Source organism: Physella acuta, unplaced genomic scaffold (genome assembly GCF_028476545.2).
Source record: "Physella acuta isolate Inbredline_101_S28 unplaced genomic scaffold, ASM2847654v3 ptg000286l, whole genome shotgun sequence".
Classification (NCBI taxonomy): Eukaryota; Metazoa; Mollusca; class Gastropoda; family Physidae; genus Physella; species Physella acuta.
Window position 1 is genome coordinate 67,264 of NW_026731805.1, and position 15,806 is coordinate 83,069.

At 34.4% G+C, this 15,806-nt stretch overlaps 1 protein-coding gene across 2 annotated transcripts; it reads right to left on the reverse strand.

Moving 5' to 3' along the window:
• Window positions 1–7,094: 7,094 nt before the first annotated feature.
• LOC131939645 (uncharacterized) lies at window positions 7,095–15,524 on the reverse strand. Of its 2 annotated transcripts, none has more exons than XM_059298085.1 (7): window positions 15,415–15,524; window positions 14,720–14,799; window positions 13,625–13,687; window positions 12,426–12,616; window positions 10,919–11,159; window positions 8,461–8,511; window positions 7,095–7,534 (listed from the first exon to the last, which is right to left on the reverse strand). In XM_059298085.1, exons 2-7 carry the CDS (start codon window positions 14,772–14,774, stop codon window positions 7,467–7,469), a joined length of 669 nt encoding a protein of 222 aa, XP_059154068.1. In that variant the 5' UTR covers window positions 14,775–14,799; window positions 15,415–15,524; the 3' UTR covers window positions 7,095–7,466. The 2 variants fall into 2 exon arrangements, with proteins under 2 accessions (XP_059154068.1, XP_059154067.1); XM_059298084.1 differs by having other exon boundaries at window positions 14,720–14,828.
• Between the last annotated feature and the right edge of the window lie 282 nt (window positions 15,525–15,806).

Genomic DNA, 15,806 nt, shown 5'->3' on the forward strand with positions numbered 1-15,806 from the left:
ACCATCTTCAACATGCAGCGTTTGATGAGATTTTCTCCTATTGTGTTTGTTTTTGCTTGGCATTTTCTGTCGCGACTTCATGTGATGTTTGCACTAATGCTGTGTTTCCTTGGTGAAAACTTCCTGTTCGATCAAGTCTCTGACGTTTGCAACTACCTTCATACCGACGAAAGAACTCCATATCTTTTTTAGTGTGTTTCGAATGACTCGTCTTAAATGACGTTTTAGTTTTGAATTTTCATAAACTCGTGACTGAAAACAACTTTGTACACTACGCATTGCTTCTTCTCTATTCCCTTTCCAGTGATGTTAGTAAAGCCGAATTTCAAAAATTCTTCTAAATATTTATGTTTTGTTTCAAATTACTAAGGTTTAGTATACCAGTTGGCGACCCCCCAGAGAACCCTTCGCGACCCCCAGGGGGGTCGCGACCCCCAGGTTGGGAACCCGTGTTCTAAATTATCGCAGGAATCGATGGTAAATGTTTCAAGTCGCTAAGTGGTCTGGTTGCCGAGATATGGGCCAAAAACTGCATTTTTTCGAGGTTTTTTGGCTTTTCCGGGAAATCCAGGAAGGAATTCCGGGAATTTTTTTGGCCTACAATCATCCTCGGAACTTGCTTAACATATTTGCTTTTGAAACTAGTCCTCGATATTGTTTCGTTGAGGAGGAGATACGACTTAAAGACGACTTAAAGCTGCGGACACACATCCATCCATCCATTCCCAGAAATGACGAGTTAATAAACGCAATTCTCCAGAATGGAAATTGCGCTAAAAAGTCTGGAAGAAGCACTGCTGACTCGAACCCAGTATCGAACTAAAGACTCTCGGGTAAGCAGTCTTGCGTTGATTTATCAAACACAGAGCCCTTTGAAAACGGAGGTTAAACAACAAGAGTGCTTCAATTTCAAGTTGATATCAAGATATAATGTCGAACTATGCATGGCCAAATTAAAAACCGATGTTTTCGAGTTTGTTTATTGGGTTGGGGGAGCTCTTTTTTCTATTCTTTCTTTTTTCCCTCAGACGTGTAATTTACAGCGTCATTTTGCCTTGCATGTTCGCTTTAGTATTACAGTTTTCATCATCGGCTTGTGAGGACTAATACTGATTTAAAATAGTAATATTTCATTCTTACTTGTAGCCCAATTTCATTCATTTAAGATGATTGGGGAAGCTATAAAGCTTCCCTCTAGATACATTTCCATTCGAAAAGGGTTTGGTTAATTGGTATACAACAATTACTCAAAAAATTGATTTTAATGACTTTGATGTGTTCAAATTGTCTGGTATTATAAATTTGAATAAAATGTAATATTTTATTTTTAAACTAACAAATTTAATTTTTAATTTTTATATAGCTGACAAAAAGCATATGTTAGCTAAAACGGAGATAGAGTTTGGTTATTATGTAATATGGTAGGTAAATCTTATGTTATTCGGATATTTTTTATTTTGTGAATGACTACATTTTATTATGAGAGGATAAATGCGTTAGAGAGTATCAAATATTATCATGAGAATAAGGGAGCATTCATTTTCGTGTTAGAAAAGTAAAAAAAAATTTATAACAAACGTTTAAAACAAGCTTTTATATAATTATGCACTAAATAGAATAAAAATTGATTTTTAATAAAATATATAACAATGTAAGATAAGCGTTGGCCTCTTCTTAAAATTGTGGAATAGGTATTCAATAAATAATTTAGTGACAAATCCTTTTCTTTATAGTTTTCGACATTTTAATTCCATGAATGTAATATGATTACTTATTATAAAACAACATCAACATTTATAATAAAACAATACTAAGAAAAGCTTTATACGCATTCGTCTTCTGATTATCATATTTTACAAAATTCAAATTTTCAGAAACACAATCGATAGTTACAAACACAAACACACACACACACACACACACACACATACCACACACACACACACCACACACACTACACACACCACACACACACACTCACACACAATAACCCGACTGCAACCACTGATTTGACAGCATGTCATGTAGTTGATGGGTCCTGGCATTGTCATTGGGCGGTCGATAATTGATTTTAGTTCACGTGTGTGATTGTTTGATAAGATTAGATTCTGTCACAATTCACGTGTGTGATTGTTGGATAAAACTAGCTTTGTCACAATTTACGTGTGTGGTTGTTTGATAAGACTAGACTCTGTCACAATTCACGTGTGTGATTGTTTGATAAAGCTAGAGGCTGTCACAATTCACGTGTGTGATTGTTTGATAAGACTAGCTTTGTCACAATTTACGTGTGTTGTTGTTTGATAAGAGTAGATTCTGTCACAATTCACGTGTGTGGTTGTTTGATAAGACTAGAATCTGTCACAATTCACGTGTGTGATTGTTTGATAAGACTAGCTTTGTCACAATTTACGTGTGTGGTTGTTTGATAAGACTAGATTCTGTCACAATTCACGTGTTTTGTTGTTTGATAAGACTAGCTTTGTCACAATTTACGTGTGTTGTTGTTTGATAAGACTAGATTCTGTCACAATTCACGTGTGTGGTTGTTTGATAAGACTAGAATCTGTCACAATTAAAGTGTGTGATTGTTTGATAAGACTAGCTTTGTCACAATTTACGTGTGTGGTTGTTTGATAAGACTAGATTCTGTCACAATTCACGTGTTTTGTTGTTTGATAAGACTAGATTTGTCACAATTTACGTGTGTGGTTGTTTGATAAGACTTGATTCTGTCTCAATTCACGAATGTGGTGGTTTCTAATAAAAAGTTTTTTTTTAATGTTTTAATAACCAGCTTTTATTTAATAAAAAAAAAATAAATAAATGATTTTCTTTAAATTTATAATTATGAACTACTATTTTAATAGCTGAAAAAAAGTGTTGGTCACTATATTAAGTATTTTTTTCTCTATATTAAGTATTGAATACCTTTACTAGAATTTAAGAAGCGACCCACGTTTTTAGTTTTTAGTAATTGAAATAGTATTTTATTATTATATAAATAAAGAACATTATTTATTTTCTAGTTTTTTTTTCATGTTTACATAACTAGCCATAAACGTATCTGTAAAGCACCGTGGCTTTGTGTTTATAAGCTTTTTTTTAACTTCTTAGACATTTTTCTCCAATGCTTATCGTTCGTCTATATGTGAGATGGCATTACTAATAATATATTAAACATTAAATAATTCGTTTGACATTCAATATAATTTTTAAAAACTAAGTTCCATGACATTGTATCGCCGCACAGTATATAGGGGAGATAATATAGGGGAGATAATTGTCTAATCATTTCTAAAAATAGCTAAAAATAAAAGAGATTTTGACACAAATAAAACAAAAAAAAAATATTCAAAAGAAAAATATAAAGTCAATAAATATACAATGTTTTTATTTTGACTGTCCAGAAAAACTTTTTACTTTAAATTGATTTATTGAATTAAAAAACCCTTAGCTTCTTTACGCATCTAATTTGTTTAGACTCAGAAGGTTTTTACTTTCTCGTATATACGTAGTATAGAGAAAGTATTGTAATCGTGCAAAAAAAAAAAAAAATCGAGATTTTTACAAATCTCGACGTTTTACACCTCACTGATACGGAAAAACATAATTTTGCAATCTTGTCCGTATGTCTGTGTGTGTGTGTGTCTGTGTGTAAACACGATAACTTGAGTACCGTTACAGCTAGGTTGATGAAATTTCATATATAAGTATTTTATCAAAATCGTAGATCCGTATCAACTTTTGAGCGATTTCCGATAACCGGAAGTGGTACTTTTCCTACTTTGAATTTTTCAAAAGCCTATAACTTGAGTACTATTTCAGATAGATAAATGAAATTTCACATGTAAGTAAAAGATCTAATTTTCTACCTTCTGTTAAATTTTGAGTAATTTCCGTTGACTGGAAGTAGTAATTTACGCTACTTCCGATTTCTCAAAAAACTAATGTAAATTTTTAAAGTACTAATAATATTGCGCACTATTATACGCGTTTTTATTCGGCGTTTGCTTGGTGCGCAATGTTTTTTTTATGAGATTCTATTCTATTTTTAAAAGTTTAAGTATTTACAATGGATTAAAAATCATAACTATATCCCCAGTTACCATCCCCTGTAGTTTTATATAAGAATATTCGAGAAAGTTTAGGGGAGATCACTACCGGTTTATTTAATAAGGTGGCCTTAATATAACTAACATTTACCGGCTACCAAGTAACTATATAAAAAAAAAAAAAAAAAAAAAAAAAAAAATTAAATCTATATGATTAAAATAATGTAAGGAGAAATAAATACGTTTTATAGAAAGTTTACATTTCAATTCTTAATGGTTACAAAATAGACGGGTATAGTATTGTATTATATCATAAAGTTTATTGGTCCAATGTCTTCAAAACATTTTTTTAAAATCCATAGCAAATTCTTGTCCAAGCGATTGTTTTTTGATGGATGAGCGGTTTTTGTTTGTTTGTAATAAATCATTAAAATAATTACATTGTTTTTACTGGTAAGTGTAGATCAGTACAATTGGATCGTTAAACTTTCAATTCGTTTGACCAAGTTAACCATTTTATTTTTAACATACTGTCATATTTTGTAAATAAATTGTCAACATTGTGCATTTTTAAAAATTTAAGAAAAAAAGATCTTTTTGTCTATAAAAACTGAGGATGGGGAAAAAGAGAATTAAGCCGTCGAAAGTAACGGAGTCGCATCCCCTGATTCTTATTTTTAGTCTAGGTTTTACACCATTTTACTTTCTCCAAGTAACTAGCACAATCACTTTACTATCAGGCCTTTGAAACTGTATACAACTACAAAATAAAAGAATTATTAATTTTTTACGTTTAAAAGCGTTGGAAGACTGATAAGGATATCGAAGTGTCTACTCGGAATAAGATTTTTCGGCAAAGGATAGTTCTGCGCATGCGCAGTGACCTGGATATCTGACATAATGTCGCTTTTCTCTCACAAAATGGGATATATAATGTCGCTATCCTTGTACAATATGGGATAAATTATGTCTTTTTTCCCACAAAATGGGATTAATTATGTCTTTTTTCTCACGCAAAATGGGATGTATTATGTCGTTTTTCTGCCATAAAGTGAAATATATTATGTCTTTTTCTCTCATAAAATGAGATATATTATGTCAGTACAAAATAAGAAGAAATACTGCCTGTAACCTCTAACCCCGCAGTATAAATACCCGTACGTTGCTGTTTACAAGAAAAGATCACAGAGACAAATCTTGCAAGTACTGGTTCATGTAAAGTCCTAACTGAGGACTCGACACCAATAAGACACATTAAAGTTTACTTACGTATCTCACCTGTCTTTATCCTAATCAGGTACAGCTTCCATACAATGTCACGTGATGTGTTTAATTAATTAGTTAGGTGGGCGTGAACAGCAGATAGGAAAAAATATGGACAACTTAGTGGGGGGTGTCTTGTGTACTAAAGCAGGTACTAAAGCAAGTACTACACCAGGTACTACAGCAGGTACTACATCAGGTACTACATCAAGTACTACATCAGGTACTACATCAGGTACTACATAAAGTACTACATCAGGTACTACAGCAGGTACTACAGCAGGTACTACACCAGGTACTACACTAGGTACTACATCAAGTACTACATCAGGTACTACAGCAGGTACTACATCAGGTACTACATCAGGTACTACATCTGGTACTACATCAGGTACTACATCAGGTACTACACTAGGTACTACATCAAGTACTACAGCAGGTACTGCATCAGGTACTACATCAGGTACTACACTAGGTACTACAGCAGGTACTACATCAGGTACTACAGCAGTTTCTACAGCAGGTACTACATCAGGTACTACATCAGGTACTACAGTAGGTACTACACCAGGTACAACACAAGGTACTATAGTAGGTACTACAGCAGGTACTACAGCAGGTACTACAGTAGGTACTACACCAGGTACTACAGCAGGTACTATAGCAGGTACTACAGCAGGTACTACAGCAGGTACTACAGCAGGTACTACAGCAGGTACTACATCAGGTACTACAGTAGGTACTACACCAGGTACTACAGCAGGTACTACAGCAGGTACTACAGCAGGTACTACAGCACTACTACAGCAGGTACTACAGTAGGTACTACACCAGGTACTACAGCAGGTACTACAGCAGGTACTACAGCAGGTACTACAGTAGGTACTACATCAGGTACAACACAAGATACTATAGCAGGTACTACAGCAGGTACTACACCAGGTACTACAGCAGGTACTACAGCAGGTACTACACCAGGTACTACAGTAGGTACTAGATCAGGTACTACATCAGGTATCACGCCAGGTACTACATCAGGTACTACATCAGGTACTACAGTAGGTACTAGATCAGGTACAACACAAGATACTATAGCAGGTACTACAGCAGGTACTACAGCAGGTAGTACAACATGTACTACACTAGGTACTAAACCAGGTACTACATCAGGTACTACATCAGGTACTACATCAGGTATTCATCAGGTACTACATCAGGTACTACAGCAGGTAGTACAGCATGTACTACAGCAGGTAGTACAACAGGTACTACATTAGGTACTACATCATGAACTACATCAGGTACTACATTACTACAGTAGGTACTACAGCAGGTACTACAGCAGGTACTACAGCAGGTACTACACCAGGTACTACATTACAACAGTAGGTACTACAACAGGTACTACATCAGGTACTACATTAGGTACTACAACAGGTCCTACAGCAGGTACTACTCAGTTTACTTCTCTAGGTCATACACCAGGTACTTCACAAATAAAAATACCTACAGTCACTATACTAGAATGTTAGACTATTTTAGTATTTTAGCCTAGGTTAGTATGTTAGACCATTGTAGAATTTAAGACCAGTCTAATTTTTTTTTTTGGAGGGCGTCTTACTATCCTGGTATTCTAGATATTTTAAACGGGCTTACATTGTTTTACTTTTACACATATTTAATGCATTTTCATTTTCTATCAATTTTGTGGGAATATTTAATACAATGAGAAGAAAGAAAACGCTGAGATTTAATATATTTTCGTGATATATTTTATTTTGTTAATTTTTTTAAGCTTCATCTTTTGTTTTCAAAACATATGATTTATTATGTTAAAGAAGATATTTTAATCAAAGTAAAATTACTTAAATACCCATAACTAGACCTAAATATTAATAGTTTAAATAAATTTGAACTTCGATGTTGAAACTTTCTTGGACAAAACGCAGCAATATTTTATGATTTTGTAAAGGATTCCAAATTATTTAAAACATTTCAAGTACCTAAAACATTCCAATACATTTTAACTCGAATCATCAGGTATGAAATAAATTTCATCAAGCATGAAAGTGGTCTTGATGTTTTACTGTACATTTTTATACTATATTCAGACCAATCCTATTACTTTATCAATTGTTATTTGATTCCTTAATCATTGAAGTTGATCTTGATTGAAAGGACAGCCAACACAGCGGCTATGCCAACGATGTTAGTTCCTGTGGATTGTGTATATATTAGCACGGTGATATATCACAAACGTTATAACATAACATCATCATTCATACGCTTGATTGGGATATTTCTAATCAAACATATATGTCAGAATGCAAAAAAATATATTTATATAATGTCTTCTGTAGGGGATACGCAAGAGTATTCCAAAAAAAAAAAAAACAACAAAAAACAACAACCTAGTAATGTCGAATTGGTTTTAAGTTTTAACGCAACTTTTAATGAATAACACATTTTGATTTCTAGCCAGTCACCAATACCTTTGTTCTATCTATTTTTATATCAATAACAGAACACTCTAGCATCTTGCATCCATAATGTCTTTAAATTGACACGAGTATCGTGATACTAATTAGCTAAACATCATTACCCCCCCCCCACCCCAGAGGTCAGCAGTATTGTGACAATAATTAAACATTTATATACCCCCCCTCCAACAAGTTATTAGTACGGTGACGCTAATTAACTAAACATAATTACCCCCCCCCCCCCCACACACACACGAATCATCAGTATCGTGAGACTAAATAAACATGTATATCCCCCAACAAGTTATTAGTACGGTGACGCTAATTAACCAAACATCATTACCCCCACCCTCCCCACCCCAAAAGTCATCAGCATCCTTAAACTAACTAAACACCATTACCCCCACCCCACATTGAAAGCGCTCTTTTTAAAGAGAAAATAAGAAATAAACTTTGAATACGGAAGTTACACAACGAGTCATAACGTAACTTCAATTTAGTTTTATAAATTTAAAATTTAAATTTTAACTTAACTGTGGCAACGGATAAACCAAGTGATTGTGCTCGCTATGTTTATACCAAACACGCAGAAATTTAACATACAATTGGTTTGGCCGTTTAAAGTATCTACTTGTGTTAAGATGGTAGTATTTTGACCATACCTGCGTGTGCTAGACTGCATCCATTTGTTGAGAACATGGATTGAAAGTTGGCTGTTTCAAAATAGAAATGGGATATGACAAAAACTAATACATACAAATAAATCATAATTGGGAGTTAAGAAAATTTAACACTAAAGTAATCTGGCTTCGTTTGATGCTTCAATTTTAAATCTAGAAATCTAAGAGTCTTAAAATAATTAATTCTGGTTTGATAGACGTGATTATCGCAGATGCAGCGTATCACAATTTTAAATTCATTACCACCAAACATTTTAATTAATTAGGCGTTCTTTTAATGGTTTAATACTATCTATATAACGTGCAATTTGTCATGGTTTTCCTTAAGCTTTTCGATTCAGATATCACAAAGCTGCAGAGGCGTAGCTAGGGGGGGGCGGGGGGGGGGGGGGCGGCCGCCCCGGGCGCCGACCCTATGGGGGCGCCAAAAGGGGTGGGAAAAATTTTTTAAAGCTGATTTTATGCTGCAGTTTTGAATTATAAACTGTCTAAGTTAAGAAATGTAATGGCTACACGCATTTACATACTGATTTAACTGTTTTCTATCTTGATTTCTTAATGTAAAACATATACTCTTAAGAAACAGTGACCGGCAAAACCGCTTTGAAGCTTTTCCTAGATGGGGGGGGGGGGGGCGCTTTTTCGAGACTTAAAACGGAAGAATTTACACTAGATTGTTGAGTCGATAAACGTTACCACTATTAAAAGAAACCAATTGTATTAAAACGTATTGTACGATTGTTGAACTGTAAAATACGTTAGTGACTTTTATCAAGATGGTGCAGGGGGGCGCTTTTAGGCTAAATAAAATAGCAAAATTACACAGGATTCTGAGTAAACAACCTTTAGCTCTCAGAAAGAAACGAATTGTACTGTGCATTGTATAATTGTGTAACATTTTTAAAAAAAAAGTTAGTTACGTTAAAAACCGCTCTACAAACTTTGTCCAAGATGGTTGTGATGAGTGTGTGTGGGGGTGGGGGGGGGGGGCGCTTTTTTCGCTAACAAAAATCGCAAGTATTTGTACTGGATTGGTGAGTAGATAACTCTCTTAACACTTAGTAAAGAAACCAAGTGTATTAACGCGTAATGTACAATTTCAATAGCCAGTTTTGTTTAAAAAAAAGACGCGACTAGTTCTTTGTAAGATTCTTACGATTCTCTCAACTTCAACGTGAGAGATCAGATAATTTGATCAGTGTTTCTTCCAGACTTTTTTCTCCGGGGGGGCACTTGAAATCTTCGGGGGGGAGGGGGGAGGCGGTAAACTTTCTTCGGGGGGGGGGGGGCGGACACTGTTAAAAGTATATATTTTCTATATATAAATTATATAAATTTCATTTCGTTCGGGGGGGCGTAAAAATTTTTCCGGGGGGCTTCGCCCCCCCCGAAAAGATGCCTGGAAGAAACTGTGTGCGAGAAGGCAGGGCATATCTGCGAAATCCAAGACTACGAGCTGTTAACATCCGTTGGATTCCAGTTTGTTTTCTCTAGCTTGTTTTGTCATACCATCAACCAATCAACGAAATACCCATGTCGTATTCCAATGTGAACAATAAATATTTCTGATAACTTCTTCTTGTATGTCACTTGTGTGTCCTTACTCTAACAAACTTCGAATCCAACTATGTACCATATCACAACAGAGATCGTTCCAAAACTAGAACATAAAAGGCTGGTCTAAACATATTAGCGTTAGCTACAAACTACCCTCTAACATAGATCAGGCTTATTTTTTTTTTACTGACATTACTAATCTTTCGCAAAAAAAGTTAAACGCATCTTAATGGGAATTAAATTGTCGTAAAGTTTTAAGGAATGAAAATCATACAATGTAATTATTAAACCTTGTCCGGACTGTAGCATACACGCTTACACACACGCTTACACTCACAAATACACTCTTACCCACACACAAGCTTATATATAAACACACTATCACAAACACATAATTATACACACACACACACACACACACACATATATATATATATATATATATATATATATATATATATATATATATATATATATATATATATATATATATATATATATATATAAAAGCGGGGGAGGGGGGGGCGCCAAATTGAAAGTTCGCCCCGGGCGCCGGGAAGGGTCGCTACGCCTCTGCAAAGCTGAAGCCGAAAATTCAATAAAAAATATCATGCAGTACACTCTAGTTACTAAATTTCATTTTCTTCACTTTCCTCACTTTACTTTCCTTACTTTCTTTTCCTCACTTTCCTTTCTTCACTTTCCTAACTTTCCTCACTTTCCATACTTTCACCACCAAGCCATTTAAAAAAACAACAACCTCTTCAAAGTCTACGTATCCCGAATTTTACTCGTAGTATATCAAAACAAAATATTTCTCGACCAACGCCTCTTAATTTACAAATCTCTGGTTTATCGATGTCTGGCAGTATCTTAATCTTACCTGGCTTGATTCTGGAGTCGAATTCATTACTACACTGGTAGTATCGATCCTCCATATCCGGGTCGACATCGACATACAGACCCCTGGTGTGAAGACCCCCGTACACGGCCAGCTTATACACCGACGCCTTCGTGGGGGTGAAGTTGACGGTGATGGTGTCATAATCGTTGCCTCCTGTGCAGTTGCAGTTTGTTCGACGATTGTTGCACGTGTCACAGGGGTAGGTGTAGAAAATACAAAGCTGGAAATTGTTTACGTTTTTAAGCTAATATATATATATATATATATATATATATATATATATATATATATATATATATATATATATATATATATATACATTCGTAGAATATCAATATATGGAAGGGAGGGATAGTACAAAGGAAAAATACGGATGTAGCGGGAGGTAATTCAGTGAACGAGCGCAATGACTTGATAGAGAGTTGAGGAACTTGGAACCGTTTATCTTGATTGTCTGATGTGATAAAATGTCGCTTGTGTGGGATCCTATCACCACACAACCACCACACATAGGCCATCACAACAACACAACCACCACACATAGGCCATCACAACCACCACAACCACCACACAACCTCCACAACACTCTCAGCATTAGTCGACCGATCACATAACCGATTATTTTGATGACATATACAAAATAACGTTAAGCTATAAATAGATTGATGGAAAAAACGGACGCAAAGATAGAGATACAGATAACGTACTTCATGTTTTAAGGTTTTTTTTATACACAAATATTTACGTGATGTATACAAAATTAATGCATTTTATTTAATTACAAATTTGAACGCGTTAAGTCTACAAAAATGTTCATATAAATTCTAGATCTATATATATATATATATATATATATATATATATATATATATATATATATATATATATATATATATATATATATAAATATATATATATATCTATATATCTATCTATCTATATCTATATCTATCTATCTATCTATCTATCTATCTATCTATCTATCTATCTATCTATCTATCTATCTATCTATATATATATATATATATATATATATATATATATATATATATATATATATAAATATATATATCTATATCTATCTATCTATCTATCTATATATATATATATATATATATATATATATATATATATATATATATATATATATATATATATCTAGGGTATGGATATTTACTAAGATAAAGCGGTTCTTTCAAGTATAGTTTTAGTATAGCAATCATAAATATTCAACACCTACAATCTTTACCGCCACTCACAACTAGCTCAAAAACTACAAACATCTAGAATTCCTCACATAAATCGAATCATATCAAGTTTACCCCCCTTCCCCGAACGAAATATAATTTTTTATAGAGAATATTATTATATACTTAGTCCCCCCTGAAAATGTATCCCCCCCCTACAGGAGAAAAAAATTCTGAAAGAAACACTGATTATATAACAAAACAACACACAATATTTCCGTTGGTCGGAATGAACCTACCGGTGGCCATAAATTATTACTGATTTTAAAGCGAACCATGTAGAAAACACAGGACTGGGGCTGCGGACGTTCAAACCCAAAAGCTTTGATACTTCCAGTAATTCTTCCAGTGTAGCGGCAATTAGAAGCTTCACATTCTTTTTCCCATCCGTGTATGATAGGCTCAAATCTTGGATGGCGGCTCAGGTCACCTTACAATAGAAACAAGAAATGGTGTCAATGTTGAATTACGTATTTTAATTTATTTTAAGCTCTTTTACCAAACATGTTTAAGGTATGAGATTTATGAGTACAGAGTATTTATAGAATAGATCTATTAAACGTCAGACGGGGGTTGATTCGTCTCACACAGTTTGTATGTGCTCGACGTGTTTGTTTTTTGAAGTTATTTGAATAGGAATACAGATAGTACTTTGAATACGAATACAGATAGTACTTTCAACACAAATACAGAAAGTACTTTGAATAGGGTGGGACGGAGTGGTCTAGCTGGTAGATAGCTGGATTGCTAACCAGTATGTCTCGAGTACGAACCCGGTTCAAGTCAGTAGACCGTCCCTTAGTCCACCCGACTCTGATGGGTACCTAACTGACGTTAGGGAAAGTAAAGGCGGCTGGGCATAGTGCTGACCACACTATCTCTTTATATGCAGAGGTCACAGATACAAGTGAACTCTACTTCACTTGCCCTATAGACCGTCAGGTTTGAAAATGGAATGTTACTTTACTTTGAATACGAATCATTATTGTTATTGTTAGCGTTGTAATCTTTATTATTATTATTGTTATCGTAGTCATTCTCATAGTAGTCGTTATTATTATCTTCATATTCTTCATTATATTTTTATTATAATTATAATTATTAATTAACATTATTATTATTGTTATCGTAGTCATTCTCATAGTAGTCGTTATTATTATCATCATCATCTTCATTATATTTATATTATAATTATTAATTTACATTATTATTATTGTTATTATTTAACGTGCAGCTAGCAGGTTTAAAGAAGAAGCGAGATGTGTTTTTCTGATTTTCTTTTGATTTTAACTCCCTTGTAAATTGAATCTTGTTATCTCCCTTGTAAACTGAATCAGTTGAACACACTACAATTGAAAACGTGCGCTGTTCCTCCACCTAAGCTGGGGTTGTGTCAAAGTGTAAAGTATGCAGTGAGTGATTCAGGTGTACAACTCACCTGTTCTTTGACCGTTGCATGGCATCGTCTTCATGTCGTTTTGTTGAGGACGGAAGCCAGCGACTGTAAGAGATAAAGTCCCAGGTTTCGATGGAGGATAAAGTCAATAGCTAATATCAAAAGATTAAGTTCCAGGTTTTGGTAAGATTTGTAGGAAAGTTTTTATTGATAGTTTAATTGGTGATAAAATATTTTTAAATCTTATTGTAATCATGGTAATTTAAATGTAGGAATATGTATTTTTTAAGATTACATTTTACTTAAATTGATGTACATACAATGGTAATGAGTAGGATTCATCTTGAAAAAAAACAACTATTTTTTTTCGCATACTAACTGCTCTGTTCTTTGAATATGAGTACATATTTTGAGCGAGAGAGAAACAAGTTAAAAACAACTATTTATGTAGTCCTATTATTAAAACATGTAACTACCTATGTATATGCTTGTGTGATGTAAGCACCTATGTATTTGCTTGTGTGATGTAAGCACCTATGTATATGCTTGTGTGATGTAAGCACCTATGTATTTGCTTGTGTGATGTAAGCACCTATGTATTTGCTTGTGTGATGTAAGCACCTATGTATTTGCTTGCGTGATGTAAGTACCTATGTATTTGCTTGTGTGATGCAAGCACCTATGTATATGCTTGTGTGATGTAAGCACCCATGTATTTGCTTGTGTGATGTAAGCACCTATGTATATGCTTGTGTGATGTAAGCACCTATGTATTTGCTTGTGTGATGTAGGCACCTATGTATTTGCTTGTGTGATGTAGGCACCTATGTATTTGCTTGTGTGGTGTAAGCACCTATGTATTTGCTTGTGTGGTGTAAGCACCTATGTATTTGCTTGTGTGATGTAAGCACCTATGTATTTGCTTGTGTGATGTAAGCACCTATGTATTTGCTTGTGTAATGTAAGTACCTATGTATATGCTTGTGTGATGTAAGCACCTATGTATTTGCTTGTGTGATGTAAGCACCTATGTATTTGCTTGTGAGATGTAGGCACCTATGTATTTGCTTGAGTGGTGTAAGCACCTATGTAATTGCTCTCAGTAAAGTGTACAAATGCATGAAACCTGGAACCTACCTGAGAGGTAAACATTGCAGGTACATAAAATCAACAACACCAGAGCTATTTCCATCTTTCTACTTGTTTAGATGTGGACCCTGTAAACAAACATCTGTTTCTAAACAGGCTGAAACATTACGTCACTTGTGTTTAGATATTTGAAAGTGGCAATCACGAAGTTATACTACACAAGTAGCACATGTTGGACACTGATAGGAATTGATTTCTATGACATTTGATTCAAATCAAAGCGCAACGTGACTGTACATAGAGTAACACTAATCTGACCTGACATGACCTGACCTGACCTAGCCTAGCCTAGCCTAGCCTAGCCTAGCCTAGCCTAGCCTAGCCTAGCCTAGCCTAGCCTTGCCTTGCCTAGCCTAACCTAACCTAACCTAACCTAACCTAACCTAACCTAACCTAACCGAACCGAACCTAACCTAACCTAACCGAACCTAACCTAACCGAACCGAACCTAACCTATCCTATCCTAACCTAACCTAACCTAACCTAACCTAACCTAACCTAACCTAACCTAACCTAACCTAACCTAACCTAACCTAACCTAACCTAACCTAACCTAACCTAACCTAACCTAACCTAACCTAACCTAACCTAACATAACCTAGCCTCATCTCAGCTCACCTCAGCTCACCTCACCTCACCTAACCTAACCTCATTTTGTTTTAAGTCATTATCGTATTTCATACCTCGTTCTTTTCTTTTAAGCTGATTTATGGTGACATTACTATTAAATAAAGCATAAAGACTATCTTAATGTTGCTGAATTTTTAAACAAACATCTTTTGAGTGTCGTCTTTTTGGCGTGATCAAAATTGTTGCAGTGTAAAATGGTTTGCTATATTTCCGTATTTCTGTTAAGTGTGCAATATAACTGTGAAATGAAGATATAGGTAGAGGCAATTCATTATTTCATCATACTGTGATATAGATATTTATTCTGTAGGTTTTATGAAATATAAACAGCACGACACAAAGGAAAAAAAACCCAACCTTAAAGGTTATTTACATTAAATTGTTTTGTTTATATTTTACTTTCACAAACGTACATATATTTAAACGTAAAACTCTCTCACACACG

Bases quoted from the DNA above. Each gene is read 5' to 3' on its own strand.
- LOC131939645 (XM_059298085.1), bottom strand. From the start codon at position 14,774: ATGGAAATAGCTCTGGTGTTGTTGATTTTATGTACCTGCAATGTTTAC. The intron at 12,617-13,624 runs GTGAGTTGTACA...TTCTATTGTAAG, and splicing joins ATGCAACGGTCAAAGAACAG to GTGACCTGAGCCGCCATCCA. The intron at 7,535-8,460 runs GTATGGTCAAAA...CACAATCCACAG, and splicing joins ATGCAGTCTAGCACACGCAG to GAACTAACATCGTTGGCATA.